Here is a 20,953-nt window from a genome sequence, read left to right on the forward strand (position 1 = left end):
AGAATATTCCAAAATTAAGATGTGCATGAATATTTTTTTTGTAAAATTCTGCCAGTGGGCTGGACTAAATATTGCTATGAGCTGGATCTGTCCTGCAAGCTGTATGTTTGACGTCCTTGATATAGACATTAGCATGTTTGATGCTATCTTTGTCTAACTTTTTCTTGGTTCTAACTTTAATCTTATGCTCTCCAATGCTGTTGACTATTCATCAACACATCAAGCTGTTCTTGGCAAAAGGAAACATTAAAAAAATTATCAGATTTAGCCAAAACACCCTGTATTTTACAGAATATTCCAAAATTAAGATGTACATGAATATTTTTTTGTAAAATTCTGCCAGTGGACTGGACTAAATATTGCTATGAGTTGGATCTGTCCTGCAAGCTGTATGTTTGACGTCCTTGATATAGACATTAACATGTTTGATGCTATCTTTGTCTACATTCAGCTCTGTTCTGGTAACAAAGAAATGTCTAAAAGACTGTGCAAATCTGTGAGTTATGCATGAAGAATAACTATTTCTGTCTTCATAATAACAATACTTAAATGTTTTAAAGTTTTTGATAATTTATGGCAACAGTATCCTAGTCTACTTCATATATTTCTGTAACTGTCACAGCTACACTGCTGGTGTTATTTGTATAGGAGTGTGCATATGTGGGTGGGGCTTGAATTAAAATTGACAATCCCCAAATAGATAAGTTCTCAGCAAATCTAGTCTCCCAGAAATCTATAAATTGATAACTTTTCAATTTGCACAGCCATTGTTCCATTAATCTGCTCTAAATGGTAATAACAGAAGAGAAAAGAAAGTCATTGATGAGACAAAAATACAAGTGTTTGTGTGGGATGTAAGAGGCTGAGATGGTATTATAAAAGGAGAGAGGCTGTAATTGATAGAACAAGGCAGATACTGCTGATTGCAAACATACTGGAATTTTATATATAACCAGTGTGTATAACTAGTCATTGAATCATTGAATATACATCAGTTCCACAATTTTTCTCAATGTTAACTTTATTATTACACATTATATTCATGAAGACATTTGCACTTTTGATCAAATGTTTTGCTCTCTGTTTGCATGCATTCACACAAGACAAGAGATGGGTATCAATAAACTACTTGAAATAGCAGTCAAATTGCACTGAAATTGTTTCCTACTGGACACGGATAGTGTTGATCTGCATGTAGGAGAAAACTTCCTTTTAAATCTGCTGCATCAAAGTTGGCATTAAACACACGCATACGTGCACACGCTTATGTGATTGCTATGACAAAGAATAGGTCCCACCACCATAATGTGTGTGTGTGTCTTTGTTTGTCGTAAACCACCACTTGACAACTGCTGTTGGTATGTTTACATCCCTATAAATTAGCAGTTCATGAAAAGAGAATGATAGAATAGGTACCAGGTTTAAAGAAAAGAATATGTTTTGGGATCAATTCATTCAAGTAAAAATTCTTTAAGGCAGTGCTCCAGTATGGCCACAGTCTAACGCCTGAAATGTGTAAAAGATAAAAGATACACACACATACAGAGAATTTGTTGTACTGGTGATAAATCTAACAGTCTCAGAGTTGTGTCTGTAGTGTGTTAGAGAGAGTAGGTCATTATCAATCTTTCAAATGGTTTTCTTTCAGATTTTGTCTCTGATGCTTCTATGTCTTAATAATAATTTAGCAGAGATTATAAAACTAAAACACATGTGGTGTGACATTGATAGTTTTAGTTGAGGTGTTTGATTTGCAATCTCAAAGACCTGGATCCAGTCCCAAATTTTGGGTAAATGTCTTTCAACCTAGCCATGGATTGACCCAAGGTTTATGAATGAAATTGGGTGTGGAAGCCTGATGGATGGATGAATGGATGGGCAGGCAGGTGAGCCAATAGAATGATGGTACCTGTAATTCAATGGTACAGCCTTGTTACACACCGTATCACATTGATTCTGCTTCAGGATTACATTGAGTGTGCCTCTGGAATTCTCAACCGCTAACTAATTCAATGAACAGGTATTTTAGTTGATTGAACAATTATTGAAACCAACAGTTTTACATTATTTCTAACTCTGAAATGTGAAGACTGTTTCCTTTTTATGCTGTGATTGAGTGTTTCTCTTTGTAGAAGGTTAAAGAGTGAAGTATATCATCTGCAAGGGATTGTGTAGTAGGATATTATAATAAGGGAGACATAACCTTAGAGTACATCAGAGCATATAGAATATAATTCAAAAGCAGTCCTCTCATCTAGTGCTGCAGTAGGACAGTCTTTCTGGAAACTTAATTTCTAAGAGACAGGCTACTTAAGATTTTCTTATGCCAGGGACAATCAGCAGTTTTGGTGAGTGACAGAGAGGATCAAGTCTCTGGTGGATCTGGAGGCTGTACCAGTGGCCACTGAGCATGATGAATGGGGTCACCATTGACAGGGATTTCTGTTTTCTCTGAGATACTGGAAACATGTGCTAGATGTTGGTAAGAGTTGTTGCCTTTTGGGAGGCAGGACACACTATAGGGGGCTTACAAAGCTTTGGATAAACCAGAGAGAGAGCAGGTGATTGAGGACTTTGGTGATAATAAGAACAAGTTCTGAAAGATACACCAGTGGGATAGGTTGCGTTTGGTATGATCAGAGAAGTTTTCAGACTTGGTAGCCCTGGAAGTGTGGAGAAGGAGAGTTGAGAGCTGGATTTCATTTTATTTATGTGTATGTGCACTTTCAGTGTAGAGTTGGACAAAGCAAGTAACAAATGTAGAAGATTTTTTCAGTAATTATGTTATTGAATCAGCTGTTCTGTTTAAGGAACGACAAGTAGAAATTCTGGAGATTTGGCAAGGGATCACAAGGCTTTATTACAATTTTGGAGGTAGAAATGTTTGCTAGTTGTGCATTATAAAAAGGCATCCTTTGCTATGTTATTCTTTTTAATAGTAATCATGTAGGTATTACAATGGTGTACTATGTTGGTTATCCAGGAATTGCATTGGTAGGTTCTTTTGCTCATACTGCTGTAACAGCTGTCGGTAAACCAGTTGAGGGTTTTGAGATTATAGGCTTCACTGTGTGAGGAATTTGAAGGGTCATACCTTGGAGTCATGTTCATCACCAGCTTAACTGCTTCAAATAAATCAGGGGTGAAACACATTTACAGCCAGTAGATAAGCATATGCCTGAAGCTTTAAGTATTTTGAACAGAGGATTCAATATGCAGTGTGTTACATCTATTACAGTAATCAGCCATGAGGAAGAGATCAAGGGTATTTATTGTTAGTATCAGTCAGGGATGGAGGTATTTGGAGATATCAACTTATACAGATAGCTGATGGTGGCATACAATTTGAATGGTACATTAGCAGTGTCAATGTAGGAGGGATGTGTATATTGAAATTTCTTAGTATCTAATTACTATAGAAAGAATGGTGGTGTGAGACAGATGTCTTCAATGTAGAAAGTGAGATAATTGGTTGGAAGATTTCAGGGATTGTAAAGGCAGTAGATGAACTTTACAGGAGTAAAGTAAAGGGTCGGTTAAAAGGTTCATAGGCTGACCAAAATACTCTCATGGAATGTGACCAAATGAGGTTTATTTTCCAATATAGTCCCCTATGTGATCCATTGGTGAAGAAGTTTTCATCAAACAAGATGTGGTCCGCTGACCTATTGAATCCTGTCAAAATCCATGCTAATACTGAAAGCAGATGATAATGATCAAAGATTAGAAACCTTTTATTCTTTATCTAATCTTTTGTCGTATTTTATTTTTATAATTTGTAAAATTTAAACTGTTACACCTATTCCAAACTATATACACAAATACATACATTTATCAAATACGTGTATATATACATATATCCTTATGCACATTTGCTTCCTGGTGCATCATGTCTTATATGTATTGTATTTGACTTGGAATGCTTCACAGAATAATTCTTTCAAAAAAGAGGCTAATTAAACAAATTAGAAGTTTTACCAAATGAAACGCTGATATATTTATTGGTATGAAGGAATGCTTTGTAAACCACTTTTTCTGTACCTAAATCGATATTTTAATGACTAATTACACAAACTCCGGTGATGCCAATAGAAAATATAGGATGTGAATTTCTGTAGTGTTCTGTGGTGAACAAAACATTTAGTAATCACTGAAGAGATAACAACACCAATTAGTTTGTTGCATGTGTAACATGACATTTCATTTATTTATTGTTTATTGTTGCTGTTGTATCTTTCTTTTCTAGGAGGAACTGATTGGGAAAAGTATCTACAACATTATCCACGTTGGTGACCATGCCCAATTTAGCGGCAAACTACTTCCTATGTCCTATGGCGGTAAGATAATGTTAAAAACTTCTTTTTTTTTTTTTAAACCTATCATTTGATGTGAACACATTTTCTTTTACAGAAATATATTCCACTTACTCTCTCCATCCCTCTTCTACAAACATTTTGTAGTTCACCATTTAATTTTGCTGTGTCATTTATAATCCACAAGTTCTAGTCATAATAGCATTGGAATCCCATAAATGGAATTTGTTTCCTGGAAATTGCATTTCTATCCAAAAACTAGATTCCTGGTTGTTAGTCAGTTGAGTAATTAGTTGAAGCAGAGCAACTTTTTCAATCTTTAAGCTGATTTTCTGCATCAGGATTTAAACATTCTTGAGAAATTGACCTCATTAAGGATATTGGTTTGAGCTGGTTGTGTTAGTTTTAAAGTGCTCTCTCTTTCTCTCTCTCTCCCCTCTCTATCAAAACTTTTCAATATTTCTGCCATATAGAGAAGTCATCAATGAAATATGCTGCTTTGTTTTATCATTTCTTTTTGCCCTTGATTCTATTAGAATGTGCATTAACATAGAGAAACCTTTTGTTCAGTGATTTCAGTCGTTTTTTTTTTAATCCCCTTACCTTACTACCTTGCTAGAAGATATGTTCTAGAGACCTATTTTGCAATAATATTGAGTATAAAGGTCATAATGAGTTCTTGTAAGATAAGGCACTTTGGTTTAGAAGTTTGCTTTGCAACTATGTAGTTCTGAGTTTGATCTCACTGTATAGTATTTGGGACAAAAGTTTTCTAACATGACTTCAGGTTGGCCAATATCTTGCATGTGAAATCTGGTGGATGGGAGCTGTTCAAAAAGCTCATGTATGTGTGTATGTGCATGTCTTTCAGCAATGAACATCAACATAGAAGCCATTAAATCAGTATTTCTGAATGGAATCCCTTACTATTGTTTGTTTCCTTTGACCTGCACAGACAGTCTGTTGTCACATTCAACCATTATAAAGGTAGTGAACCAGTGATTGGCCAGTTAGAAGTTTATAACCAGCAATGCTTATTACTCACAAAATGTGAAATAAAATATAGGTGTTTGACACTTCTCTCTTCACTGTCTAATTATTTGCTCTTCTCCTTCCTGTCAGTCATGTACCTCATCTATCTCCTGTTCCTCTCTTCATTTTTTCTTCTTTAGTTGAAGTGATTTATACAGTTTGTATTTCTCTCATATCTATCTGTCTGTCTGTATCTATCTATCTCTCTATCTATCTATCTATCTATCTCTCTATCTATCTATCACACACAAGTTGATAATTTTACCCCCTCTGCTCTGCTGCCCTGAACAGAAGTAAAATATTTAATGATCAGTTCATAATTCATGAGTCCAACTTGGTTCTGCATTTTATTTATTACTGCATTATTACTTGTGGAAGAACACTGTCTGCAACAGACAGGCTTCATACCCATTGAGACGATTTACTTGTCGTCTATTAAATATTCGTTTTAAGAGCCTTGTGTGGAAACATATTCTTGTGATTTATTGTGACATATTCTTCCTTGCACCAACCATTCCTTTAGCATTGTTGGCATCCTAACTGCAGTAGAAGACTTAGAGCAGCAGTAGAAAGTTGGTGAGGAGATATAACAATAACACTTAAAATATTAACTGGTGCTTATGATCCAAAGGTTATTCTCTTTAGTCTACAATGGTGTAATTAGATTTTGAATAGTTTATAGAAACACTGAATCCTGGCTTAGCTAATGTTGATGTTAAAAATATTTCAGGTGCCTTTGTTGTTTAATGTAAGACCGTAAACCAGTAAAATTGTCTATCTCTGCTCATAACTATTGCTTTTAGTGATTTAATAATGTAATTTGTTTAAAATGTAGTGCACTTTTACATCTTTTTTTCTCATTACTAGCAAAGTTCAGTTGGAGTTCACTGACTATTACATTTTCAGTGTTGATAGCTGTGAAATGGGATTGACATTATTAAGTAAGCAGGCTGAAGCAAACAATTATCTACCTTGCCTAAAAAGCACTAAACAGTGACTGTAGAGAAATTTGAACTGATGCCACTCGTAGTCAATGAGGGTCCAGCACCTTGATAATTTTGTACCTTCCAGGACATGATAAACTGAATATCATAGCACTATTTGAATTGATCAGTTTATTGTTGGTAATCCAGCAACCTAACTTCACAGTGGTTCTTGTGTAAAGTGCTATGGTTGATTTCATTCACTAACTTCTCAACCAAAATTTCAGGACTTGTGCCCATGTTTAAAAGAATTATTATTATTATTGTTCAGTAGTTTTATTTTTATAACGTGCTTTCACTTCACTACCGAGCGCAGCTCTGTGTGCCTTGGGTATGTGCTGTGGTTTGCTGTGATGCTCTTATGGTTACTGTATTGAAAGTGTTTGGCGTAGGATGTGTTGTTATTATTATTATTATTATTATGAAAAGTTTTCCTTTGATAGTTTCATGTGAGTTTTTACTGCACTCACTTCAGGAGTACCTTTGTGTTTTTGAGGGTGTGCAGTGTTGTGTTCTTAATTTTGTAGGGGTGGGGGAAGTATAGACTCCTACAGTAGGTGTACTGCACCAGTTTGTTTTGTTATGGGGTTTAGTTCCTTGTTATATTAGTGTGTGAAATGCAAGATGTATTATTTTATTGGACATTAATCTTGTACAAGGGCTGGCTGAAAAGTTCAAAAGCTGACCAAAATACTTGTGGAATGTGACCAAATAAGGCTTACTTTTCAACATAGTCCCTCTTGCAGTCCACACATATCTTCCTCCAGTGTTGCAGTACTTGGATCTCATTGATGAAGAAGTGTTCATCCCGTTGGTCAAAAAAGTCATTGGCAGCAGACATAATATCATCAACATTGTGATACTGGTTCCCAGCCAAGTGTTATTTCCTGTTGGGGAACAGCTGACAGTTAGAGGGGGCCAAATCTGGAGAAAAGGAATGAGGATCAACCATTTCAAATCCACAGTCATGCCCAGCGGTCATGGAAACCAATGACTCGTGTGCTGAAGCATTCTCCTGATGAAGACTCCTTTCATCAGTTTTACTGGTCATTTGGTCTTGATAGCTTTCTGTAACTGCCTCAGCAAGTTAGCATAGTACTCTCCATTGATGGTGTAGCCCTTTTGAAGATAGTAAACACAATGCCTTTTGCATCCCAAAAAACTGAGGCCATCACCTTCTCTACAGAGGAAACAACCTTGGCCTTCTCTAGAGCAAGTGAGGAGAAATGTTTCCATTGCATGGAATTTCTCTGTCTCCGGCTCAAAGTAATGAAACCAACACTCATCCTGGTTTAGGAAACATTCAAGGAAATCAGCTGGATCTGTCTCAAAGAATGTCAGATTTTCCCATGATGTGATCAGCCTGATATGTTTTTGATCAAATATCAGAACACTTGGCACCCACCAAGCAGAAACCTTCATCATACCAAGTTCATTGTGCAGATTATTCTCAACTCTCTCATGAGATATGCTGATAGCATGGGCTATTTGATTTATAGTCAATCATCTGTCATCCATCAGCATGTGCTGAACATGATCAATGTTTTCTTTGATGGTGGCTGTTGCATGACATCCAGACCTTGGGTCATCTTCAGGACTCTTAAATTCAGCTGCCCACGTTTGCACTGCTGATAAAGTTGGAGTGTCATCCTCTAATGTAGCAACTATGTAAGCATGAATGTCTTTGGGAGCTAAACACTTTCTGAAAGTGCTTGATTACACTGCAATGCCAAATTTTGTCCATTTTCAAGAGAAGTTGCTACTAGTTACTTTTGAACAGTGACCTATCAGTTTACCTGGAAAGAAACAATACAATTGATAAGAAGAAGAAGAGTTGAAATTAATGCATCAAGATTTCACAGCTCTAGCATCGCTTCCTCATTGTCAGCCTATGGACTTTTCAGCACATCCTCATCTATGTAGTGCGAGTTGTCTTGTTGTATAGGGTGTGTATTGTATGTGAAGATTGTTCTATTTCAGCTATTCTATTGAATTGATAGTGTCTTGCACAAGATGTGGGCTATTCCTAGCAAAGCTATTTTTTAGGCAGTGTGTAGTGTTGTGAACCCTGCTATGGCTTCTATGTTTCCTTTTCTATATTTCTAATTATACCTAATGCTCTAATTGCTAGTAGTACCATTTGCACCCTCCTACTCACCATCTTGAATATTTTAATTTCAAGATCCTTGTATTTTTACAGTTTCTCGACCTCCTTCTGGGCAACATTTTCATCAGAAGGGATTGTGATGTCTACCAGTGTTCATGTGTTTGTTTTTTTGGTATTATTATGTCTGGACAGTTTGCCTTGATCACTTTGTCAGTTTGGATGGGTATATCCCAGGTTGTTGCTACCAGGTTATTGTCTTGTACTGTGTTCAATACCTTCTTGTATCACTTATTAAGTGTTCACATTGAAGTGTCTATATATTACCCAGTGGATGTAGCTGCCAACGCAATCATGCCTGTGGATATACTCAGATGTGGCAAGGGTTGTTATTATTATTATTATTATTATTATTATTGTTATTATTATTATTATTTCCATTACATTCCTTTTGCAGATGATAGAAGTGAGGAAAAATTGTGATAAATCACGTTAAGTTTAACATCTTGTGTTTTTTTTTGTTTTTTTTTTTAAGTTCTAATATTACTGGGATTGGTTTTTAACTTCTGTGTTGATGAGCTTTCATAAAAAAGTACCAGTTTTATAAGAATAGTCTAAGGATAATATGTATTTTATGCTCTAGTTTTTTTTTTTCTTGAAAATGAAATTCGTATAATATAAACTCATGTACCACAAGGAAAAGCAAATACTGACAATTTAGAGAGCATTCTTTCTTGCCAGAAAGCTCCGTCTCCAATTTCCTTGGATCTTCTTCCTCAACAAATCTGGCATCTTTTTCAGATAGCTGAGCACCACAAAAAGCCTTTAATGATTTTTTTAAACCCTTTACCTCTGAAGTTCTAGTTCAGTATCTTATCCATTCTGCTATATTCTATTTTAATAATAATAATAATACACTAAGATAATTTAACCAGTTATATACCTCCTGTATACTAAGTGAAATGATATTCAGTGTTCATTTTGTTTCTTTTGCTCTTCTGCTGAGTCATTTCATTTATTGAAACTGAATGAGTCTCAACATCACCATTATCGTGAAGTGTTCCTTTGCTATTGTTGTTACAGGCTCCAGTGCTTGGCCATCAGACAACTCTGCTGCGAAAGGGAAGACTTTTTTCTGTCGGATGCTGATCAAGCCTTCAGGTAAAACTAGTATATATATATCTCTCTCTTTCTCTCCTCTCTCTCTCTCCTCTCTCTCTCTCCTCTCTCTCTCTTTCCTCTCTCTCTCTCTCTCTTTCTCTCTCTCTCTCTTCTCTCTCTCTCTCTCTCTTTCTCTCTCTCCTCTCTCTCTCTCTCTCTCTCTCTCTCTCTCTCTCTCCTCTCTCTCTCTCTCTCTCTCTCTCTCTCTCTCTCTCTCTCTCTCTCTCTCTCTCTCTCTCGTGTGCGTGTATGTGTCATAAAGTACCATCTTGAAACAATGTGTGTTAGTTTTCTATGTGAATGCACAAAAAATATTTCATTTCATTTTGTCTGATGATTTATTGCTATCATTCAGCTATTCATTTAATATTTTTCCATGTTTGTATCTCTAATTTCATCTATTTCCATAGGAACCATGCCACCTACCTCCTATTCCTGCCAGATATTGTATAGAGGATATGAGGTTTTATTGCTTGATGCCCTTCCTAATAGTAAAGGTCTATTGGAGTACATTTAGTGTTGCATCAGCATCAGAGGGGCTTCTAACAAACCCTCATTTCTCCGTTAGCTTTCAGAAATAGAGAAATTTGCTATTATGTACATTGAGCTGTTCATTTCAGAAAGTTATTTTAAGAGTTAAACAAACCACTTCTAATCTCTTCATAATTAAAACTAATAATTGTAAAGTTAGGCTTACTAAATTTGTTGTTAGATGGTGGAATAGCAGAAATGGTGTTTTGGGTAGTGAAATTACAAAAATGATATAGTAAGTTCCAATCCAATGAAAGCATTACCATTCTTTGCTTTTGGGTTACTAAAATAGTACCAGGCATATACTAGGATACTTCTTTCAATTTTACTTAGCTCTACAAATTTATTTCCTTATGCCTATATAAAATCATTTTAGTGTTACATGTGGTGGTTTGGCAGAAATGATAGCTGGGTTAGAAGAGCCAAACAGTATTTAGTTTTATCATCTTCTTGCAGTGTTCAATTTTCATCAGCTGTTAATTATACTTGATTGGGATTTATTGTTACAGGTGAAGACAGTAGTGATGATGCCCAAGTGGAACATATGCAGATATCCACTGCAGTTCAACCCTGCATTGGGGAAAAGTTTTCAGATTCTCAAGAGGATTCAGGTAAGCTTCATATGTGATACGTAATTTACAAAATTGTACGAAATATGTAATAGCCAAAATTTTCCTGTTCTCTAAGCTTCTTTTACAAATGACAGTATAACTTAACGCAAAAAGGGACAAGTATTTACTTGAGGCTTTTACTTTGTTTGTTTCACCCTCGAGAAACTAGAGATTGACATTGTTGAACATCTCTTTGACAGTTGTTTTAAAAGTGGCCGTGATGACTCATTTCATATTGCTTGTCACTCAGCATTGAGTAGAACTCTCCATTAAATGGACAATCTCAGCATGGATGAGATATTACACAAACAATGACTACATAACCATTACCAGATGTCTGATGTGAGTCTAATTTTATAGTTGAGAAGAACAACCACTACTGTTTGTCTAGTTCTGCCTTTGGACAGGACCATATTTTAATTAATTAGTAAGTTACTAAATGAACTACAGTATAGTCAGTACTCTGCTAGTAAACTGGTCTTTCCCAGAATAGTAATTGAGAATTGAAACCAGAATAGTTCTTGTTTCTTGTCAAAGAACACAAGCACAGCATAGATAAGAGACTGGGTTTAAAATGTAATCATTTTCATGGTATTGTTTTTCAGTGTGTTCATTCTTCAATTCCTTTGTTTATTCCCATCTTAAAGGTGTTCTTCTTTTTTTATAGAGCGGCAGTCTTGCTTACTTTGTATAGCTAGGCGGGATAAAACGCATGATAAGATGAGTACAGCCATGAAAAAATTTACTACAAAACAGGATTTAAATGGAAAAATTATTGCCTGTGATGCAAGGTATGGAAAAAATTTTTCCTTTTTTATATATAGATCTGTTATTGGAGAAGGCACACTTTATTGACCGACAACTATCACCTATTAGAATTGTTCTCATTATTTTTACTACTGAAATAGAGAAAACCACGTTAACAGAATGTCAGTCTGAATAGTTTGTAGTCTATCAGCACCACTGCAGTGTGTTAATGGTCACCATATGTAATTCCCAACTTCCTGGAAATGCCAATTGATGGGATATCTTATCATTGTAAGCAGTAGCACTATAAAATTAATGATTGTTTCATAAGTTTTCAATACTAAGTTCAGTTCTTCCAGGAAATGTCAACTTAAGAGAACAATGTATTATAGTCATGCTCCTATAATGTAGTGGGGAAAAGGTGCAAATTCTTCTGGGAGGGCAACAACAACAGTGTGTGTACAAGAATTGTGTTGCTAGCAGACAAATGAATAAAGTAATTGAAGTACTCAGTGTCCAGCAACATAATTAAACTTAGACTTGTCATAGACAGTCCTTCTGCATGTGCACCACAACTGACAGATGAACAGAACAATCGATTTTATGAAGCTTACATACAGACAACAAATGACAGAAATCTCATTATTATGGCTGGTGACCTTAATAGACATATGATAGTTTATCCACCTTAAATGAGGCTATGAATATGGTAAAAAGAATGGAATGTTGAAGGCTCCTGAAGTTCTGTGACACAAATGACCTAACTTTTTGCATCAAGAAACTAACCTGCTGCCTGATCTCTTCCTAATCAAACACCTGAGACTTCACACTCATCAGGAAATAGGATAGACAGTTAGCTGTGAATGCTAAACTTTTCCTTGGTGAAAAATGTACCACTGAACATGACTAGAGATTAGTGACTCTAGAGTAAGGGCTAAACATAGTCAGAAGCAGAAGACAAACTGGAGAAGGAAGATGTTGAAGCTGAAAGGTCCTGTAACCAAGAGAAGTACTAGTTGATACATATAACATAAAAGACAGAGGATAACTAGGATTTCCTATTAAAAGCACCTGTTAAAGGTTACAGTGCAGACCCAGCTGGTGCAAAGTACATAGTACTGGCAGAAAGTAGAATTATACACGAAACAGTCATAAAAACTAAGATATAGGTCTGGAATAACTGAAAGAAAAGGAGGAACTAAGAATGATATCAAAAAGCTAGAAGAGAAGCCAAAAGTAGGAGGTCGGCAGATGTTCTGCAATGTAATGATCAGAGGCGTGAGAAGTTTCAGATTGCAAAACAATATTCTAGAGAGAATAGACATCGTTGTAGAGAATTATGTGCAGAATAATAACAGTGCATTTGCCATTACTGGTACTAAAAAAGAAAGAGGCATGGATGTGCTATTATATGATGTTTTTTGGGTTTTTTTAACAAGGAGAATGCATAAGAAAAAGAAAGCCTAACCTTAGTTGCCCCAACTGAGGGATCAGGCATTGAAGTTGACAGCTGTATGGTGAAGAATGCAATGTAGCATATGATGGCTGGGAAGACAGCTGGACCATGAGGAGTAGTTGCTGAGATCTTTAAAATATCTGATAAGTTGGTTACAGCTACTTGCATAGTCATTAATGTAGTACAGAGAAGTGTTATTTCCTATGACTGGCATAGTAAAATCCTCCTCACCATCAACAACTACAAAGGCAAAGGAGATGCACCAGAGAGAGATAAATTAATGGACCATGTTTGAAAGTTACCTAGGTTTATAGCACAACTGATTAGGAAGATATTTAGCCTTGACAGGGTAGCTCTACCTAGCTTAGTACCATAAGAGTTCCATAGGGTATTCGTTGCAAACTATGAATGCACAAAAGTTGTTTTGGAATAACAGGTCAGTTGATGGGGGAAAAAACTTTATATATTGGCAGATGTACAGGGGGAGTTAGCAGTAACAATACACTGGAAAAAAATTCTTTCAAATGCTCAGAAGTTTCCCAAGAAGTAGGCAATAGCATTTGTTACCAAGGTGACCTAATTAGTAATGGAGGTGGATGTTCTGATAGCATAGGTGCCAGAATGCAGTAGAAAATGTCCAGTTACTTCCCCATCCCTTACACATTGTTACTTTCACTTTCAACACCCTATTTATCTATTTTTCTGTCATTTCTGTTCAATTGTTTTCATTAAAAATGAATAATTAGGTTTTTCTTTGAGATACTTTGGGAATGTTTGCATAAATTTTCACACCATGTCTATTTAACATAGCAAAATTACATAGAAATGTTTCATTTCAACTTTCTTTCCTTGCATCTACTTTTTATTGTTTATTATTAAGTAATATATTGATTTCATTTAATGTCGGTTACAATACAGTAATACAATATATATAGAGAAGTGTATTATTACTGTTTTCTTATACATCTACATATAAATGTGTAATATATCTAGATTGAGAAGTGTAACTATTATATATCTAGATAATTTTTTTAAAGTTATGTAACAATTTATAATAAAAAACAAAATTCCTTGATTCGTTATTTTTCACTTTTTTTAGTCAAATCTCAGGAAACCATAATAAATTCTCAGACCTTGTTGGACGTCGACTGCAAGATCTATGTCACAGTAGTGATGTGCCGAATATAAAGCAACATTTGCAGGATGGTAAGCAATAACACTTTCTAGTTTCAAATTCAACATGAAAACCTTTTATTTTATGGTCGTGTTGGTGCTTAAATCTTTTAAACTATTCCAAAGTACAGTTCTATATTTAAGAAATGAGGAATTATGTACATTATTTATATTTGACGGATATTTGTCATCATCTTGTTTGTTGTTGACACAACGTTTTGGCTGATATACCCTCCAGCCTTCATCAGGTGTCTTGGGGAAATTTTGAACCTGGGTTCTCATTCCTAAGGGGGGTTTTTTTTATGTTGTTGTTGTTGTTATTATTATTAAGGTCACTACCTGGAATTGAACTCGGAATCTTGGGGTTAGTAGCCCGCACTCTTAACCACTATGCCATATGCCCATGGGCATATGGCATAATGTATTCCAAAGTACCATTCAACTGCACTAGCTCTCTTGGATATTTTATATTTTTTCTGTTGCTGTATTATATAAAGATGTTTCAGGGTCAGTAATTATAACAATCTACACCAATAATTAATCAAAGATGAAATCAAAGTTTCTTCTCAGCAGTTGATATAGAGCAGTTTCAATGCAAACTGTTGATCCTGTGTGTATTTTCAGTTCAGATCTTTTCCACACCTCTCAGTCATATATCACACTCTCTGGTTCATTTCATTTGCATCTTTTTATATCCTTCATTGTGCCATTTAAAACTTCCCTATAATTCTCAAACATATTTGTATGAGGTCATTTTACTCACTTTCTTGAGGCATCTCCATCAGATGGGTTAGTTCACATACAGAGGTAGTTATGGTGTGTCTACAGGCCTTTTTTTCTCTTCAGCTTGCACACAATCTATATATACTTACAAATTTCTACAATGCAATGCATTCTAGATGTTCTTTAAGTTTTTCTGATGTATTTTAATTCTTTCTTTAAAATTTCACTATTGCTATCAGTTTTGTAGTTCTAGGATAAAAGTTTTAAACACTTACCATTGAAACCATTGATAAGAATTTTTTTTTTAATCTTCTTTTTCTTGAAGACACTTTTAAATGTGGAACTGGACCAGTTTCCACTCACACATTCATTTACCCATATTGTTTCCATTCATTCAACCCTATACTACCCACTATTGAGTGCTTCCTTCTCAGAATGTCACTTCTCTGAAGTTCCCTCTATGCCCATGGTTTTTTTTTTGCAATCATCATCTTGCAAATATTCAATCACATTAATCTCACCAAAGAATCAAGGTTACTTTGGGATTAAACAACACAAGAAATCAGACTGTACATTTAGCATGTGTCAGAATTCTTTATTAAGATATTTCTGCAAAGATCCACTCCATTATCATGTAATATATTATAGAGATCACATTATAACCAACACAATCAATAAGCACATCATATTTTGTAGTTCAAAGGTTACATTGATAACTCCCTACAACATATGAAATTGTAATATGACTCATATACTAATTCTTCTGTACTCATACACTATAATGTGTAGTTAATGGAGGGGCTAATCAACAGGATTAGATACAGCGGTTGGTACTGAACATGAGCCATTTAATATAGCAAGGGTGATGAGAGGGGTGAGATGAGTAAGCCTGGGTTGTTGTGTGACCCCAGATCAGCTCTGCTTGAGCAGTTCCAGGGCAAATCAGCCAAATGACTAGGTATGATTTGCCTTTTTGTTGGTTTAGTTATACCATGTCTCCACACTCAGTTGTGCAGATGAATCACATGTAATGCAGTGTGACAGACCTGGGTAGAGGTGGTATGCGACTAGCTAGTTCAGAAGAATAGAGGCAATTATGATAGGGATAGAATAGGCATAGAAAGGAAGTGGTATGCCTATGGGCCAGAGGTTGTTCTATTGATTGAATCCATTGTTATTTAGACCTTGTTTTGGACGTAACCCAAGATCTATGTGTAACAACAACATTGCTCCCAGGTATGTGAGCAGTAACTTTAACATAGCCTGGTGTTGCCATCCGGTTTCACCAGTCCTCAGTCAAATCGTCCAGCCCATGCTAGCATGGAAAGCAGACGTTAAACGATGATGATGATGATGATGATGATCTTAGTAGGGAATTGTTGAGGGTCAGAAACTGACCAAATATTTTTTGGCCCTAAAGAGAAGCTATGTTATTCTGAGGTTGCCAAGAAAGATCTCCCAAGATTGTGAAATCTAACATTTGTAATGACTCTGTTTTAATTGAGAATTGTTCATGATTAACCCTTTCGTTACTATATTTCTGACCAAAATACACCCCTCATGAGTTTCAATTAAATTCTAAAATAATCATGAATTTAGACTAGTCTCATTAAACACCTGTAACTTCTTTATTTATCAACATATTAATGTGATATTTGGAACATAATTAAAGAAAGGGTTCTTAATCAATTCTATTGCATAATTTTTGTCTCTGGGGTACTGCTAGTGTCTCTCACATGTAAATATTGGTTCAGCTTCACGAATCGTACTCGTTCATAATACTGGAAATATATTCATCGCCAAAAGGTTCCTGATCACTCCAGTAATTTGTTATTCTGGGTAACTGTCTAATACCCATAATAATATTTATGGCAAAAAATACCCGTATTTCATCTACAGTTGCAGGAAACCGCAAGCTATCTTTTTTTTCCGGTTTGTTTACATTCTGCATAACGGTTTGTTTCCGCAGTAATCATTTCAAACAAGCATGAAAAAGAAGTCTAAAGGTTTCGCTTCCTGAGAAAGACTATGGGTAGACCCTGTTTCCCCAGAAAAATTGTTAATAAAAATATTTTTTAAATCTTTTTCTGGTGTAAAATCATCCTCGCTGTCGCCGTTGCTGCTTTCAGTTTCGGATACAGAAATATCTGATTCATTATCGTTCACCACGTGCTTTTGTAGCTCATTCATTCTTTTCTTCGATATCTCCATATCTTCTGTTGAAAAACCTTCAAATTCGGAATCACTGCTTGATAGCATGAAACTCCTCTCCATCTTCAAAGTTGAAAAAAATTAACGCCACAAAAAATGTGGAAAAAAATCTTCCAAAATTCACTAAGTTCAAATATCACGACAAACAATGTTGGATACAATAACTCAACTGTTTGCAAAGTGAAATCAGGTGTTTTAACGAATGTACTAACGAGATTTGGGTTCAAATATACATTTAAATAACAATGAGTATGCTCGGCCGGGTTAGTCTTATGAACCAAAAAATTTTTCGGCCGGGTTAGTAACGAAAGGGTTAAAGAGGGAATTAGACTATTTCTTTGATATGAAAAGTAATAGTGTTACTGTACTTTTAAAAAAGATAAAATGTCCATGTGCTCATTGAAACTTATTTACAAGATTTCTGTTTCTGAATCAGTGTAAAATTTGAAGAAAGCAGTGCTTTTATTAGCTTTCACAGTGCTACATATAATATTAGGACATGGACATGAATGTATTATCTCTCACTTAAACAAGTCTGTAACCTCAGTTACAGCTAACGCACTCATGGTAATAAAAAGAAATATCAGAAAAAATGTTTATCAACCTATGGCTTTTGAATTTTGTTTGTAATGTACACTTACTGAAGTCTTGCAGCTATATGCGGAAGGGGATCTATGATTATGGACTCTGTAGTCACTGCACCTCCAATTACGTGTTTGAAAATCTTGCATATAAGGACACTAGATGTCAAGAGGAAACCTAGATCCATTAGAAGTATAACATTTGTAGTTTAAGCTCAAAACAGTACACTTTATTTTTATTTTATACTAGCAGAAATACCCGGCTTTGCCCGGGTTAAAGAGAATAATGAAATCTAAAAACGCTGTCTAGACTACGCAACCATCAACTGTTAGTAGCTACGATACCATATTTCTACATTAATAACTCTCCAATCCATGCCAGCATGGAACATAGACATTAAGTGGAATGCCAGTCTCTCATCTAGGAGGGCCTTGAAATCAATGTTACCAACTGGGGACTATGTGTGTCGTAGTGATAATAAAAAGACCCAAAGGAGGTCTGCAACGAAATAATTTTACTCAACACTTTGCAAGTGAATCAGTGGAGGCAAAGATGCGTCTCATTTACTTGACAATTTATGCACCACATTGCAGAAATCACAATGAAAGTATATCTGAAAGGGTAGTCTTACACTGTTGTACCGTTGAATTACAAATAATGCTCATCTGTTATGTTCGGGTTAAAATTTCATCAACATCAAAAATATATGAATTTTCATGGGAGTTATGGCCGTTATACATAGAATATAATTTCCAAATTTCATAAAGATCCGTTCAGTACTTTTGACGTAGTTTTGGATAAGAAAACAAATGACTAATGTGTGTGTTTGTGTGTGATGGGTGTATATATGTATAGATATCTGTATGCATGTATATATATATGTATATATGTGTATATATATGTATATATGTGTACATATTACATGTACATCTATATATATATATATACATCTACACATGTGTATACATATACATGTATGCATATAGATCTATATCTATATATATATATCTATGCATTTACGTGTACATATACATGTATATGTATACATATACATCTCTTTCTCTCTTTCTTTCTCTTTCTCTCTTTCTCTCTCTCTGAAAGTATCGAAATGTGATTGTTTCAGTTAGTGGAATAACATGTACATATACATCTATATGTATACATATACATCTCTCTTTCTCTCTCTCTCTTTCTCTCTCTCTCTGAAAGTATCTGTCATTACAATATCGAAATGTGATTGTTTCAGTTAGTTGAATAGTTTCATTTTTAAAGTGAAAGTATTTGACATGAGTGTTTTTGTTTCACTTTTGACACGTAATACTTAAATAGTGGAGGAGATATTATGTTGCTGTGGGCTCGAACTCTGGAAGAAGTTAAAATTTTTTTTTGACTAAAACACAACTGGAACCCTAAGTAAGGCATCTGTAAAATTTGAATGAAATTGGTTGCGTAGTTCTCGAGTTTTAGGGATTCACACAGACAGACAGACACACACACATTCTCATTTTTATATATATAGATTGCAGTTTGAGATTCAAGTGGAAAATGGGTTTGTGATCATTCAAGATGATATCAGGGGTTGAATGGTAAAGCAATCTACCAATCTTCTATTTCTAACAAAATAGTTAATTCTGACACTCTAGTGTACAGTATATATTGTAGGGCTGGTTTTCTTGTATATTTTGATGTTGTTGTTTATTAGGAGTCCATTGTGCATTACAGTGTCTACTTTCAATATGTTCCTAGTTTTATCTGTGAAGAAGCATACTTTCAAGTATCATGTAGTCATTCAGAATTTTTAGCAAGGGATTATTACAAGGCTGAAATCTTACTTTTAATAAAGTCCAATTATCATATTGATAAGGCAAACTGAAAATCCGAAGGTCTTTCATCGTGGTAAGGGACACATTCATGCTTTGAATCTGTATTTAGAAGTAGGTGTACCAGTAATCTAGTTCTTAAAGAACTAGATTTTTTGTACATCTAGTTAATTATATCAATGTTATATCATAAAGTTTCATGGAGAGTATCTGTATATGCTTCAAGGAATTTGGGAAGGGCAGTTTTTCTATTAAGTGCTTGCTAAGACTTAACTGGAGTGAATATTAAAGTGAACAGGTGTACAAAGAAAAAATTATTCACTATATCACATAGAATATATATTTGTAGCTTAATGCAGTTAATGCCCCCTCCCCTCCAATTATTACTCAGTTTTATAGACTCACAAATACATGCTTAATTGTATAGGCACCCCAAGAAAGAGGAGTATTGTTTGAAAGTTGATTTCTTGTCAGTTGTTGGTAAGCTGAATTTTCATTGGATATGCCAGGTCATGTGATTGAATTGAAGGCAGACTTATATAGATCACTGTAAAGTGTTAAGGGGTGTGGGTGAGTTGACTCTGACATTAACTTTGATAAGTAAGGGAGCTAACTCTTCAATACACTTGGGAATTTTTTTCCAGGTTGTTTGGTTGGAACTGAGCCAGCTGTGAAGGAAGAAGGAAATTATTTTGGATTTCTTGTTGAGGCATGATGTATAGTGTTTTAGCTGGTGAAACCAACAGTTCCCTCATCAGCTGGTTTATAAGAACGGATCCAATACTTCAAGTTAGAGTACAGCATTCATGGTCCTGAGCTCTTATACTTCCAAATGAATGAGACAGAGAAGTGGAGGTCTTGTTGATAGATCAAAACATAACACACACACACTCTTCTATATGTATAGACACCCGGCGTTGCTCGGAATTAAAATGGCATAGTTTGTATATAATATATTACAGTTATGTTGAAACAGGTGATATGGGAAAGTGCGGTATTGACAACAAAACATTTGTGGAATAAATGCTGGGCTAATTCGACTAAGTAACATGCTATGCATCTGTTTGGAGTATTTCAGGCCCTAACCAGTCATGGAAAATTGGGGGTTGGGTTATATGATTTTAAAATGCACTGAAAAGCTGTCTTTTGCAGCAGTCGGTGCTGTTCCTAACACAAACCATCATCTTAAATTTTGATATCTCCTTTGGCTTTGATGTCCTACATCACTCGTAAAGTCAATTTGGAGGAACTGTGGTTGTTCATTTGTGGGTAACTGGGAACTAATGAGGTGTGCCCTTGAACTTTGACATTAGCATAAATTCATCTTTAACTATCTTCTTAGCTGCAGTAAACGATGTCATTTGAAATGCAAAGTTGTATTGTCTGATATTGTTCAGAAAATTCTTTGACTGGCTGGAAGTGCCTTCTAGAAGATCGATAAGAGGTTGAGAAGGAGCTGGTAGTGCTGACAATGTTACCTGACAACCCGAGCGGCACATACCATTT

The 20,953-nt window shown here is 35.3% G+C and overlaps 1 protein-coding gene across 22 annotated transcripts in view; it reads left to right on the forward strand.

Moving 5' to 3' along the window:
• Positions 1-20,953, forward strand: part of LOC106869828 (uncharacterized) — a 484,455-nt gene that overhangs the window by 394,820 nt on the left and 68,682 nt on the right. For all 22 annotated transcript variants that reach the window (XM_052976406.2, XM_052976408.2, XM_052976409.2 and 19 more), the window contains 5 exons: positions 4,247-4,337; positions 9,516-9,593; positions 10,634-10,735; positions 11,403-11,526; positions 14,038-14,144. In XM_052976406.2, coding sequence (XP_052832366.1) covers positions 4,247-4,337; positions 9,516-9,593; positions 10,634-10,735; positions 11,403-11,526; positions 14,038-14,144 — 502 coding nt within the window. The remainder of the gene's footprint in view (positions 1-4,246; positions 4,338-9,515; positions 9,594-10,633; positions 10,736-11,402; positions 11,527-14,037; positions 14,145-20,953) is intronic.

Source organism: Octopus bimaculoides, chromosome 25, assembly GCF_046866305.1.
Source record: "Octopus bimaculoides isolate indiv1 chromosome 25, ASM4686630v1, whole genome shotgun sequence".
In the NCBI taxonomy this organism is placed as follows: Eukaryota; Metazoa; Mollusca; class Cephalopoda; order Octopoda; family Octopodidae; genus Octopus; species Octopus bimaculoides.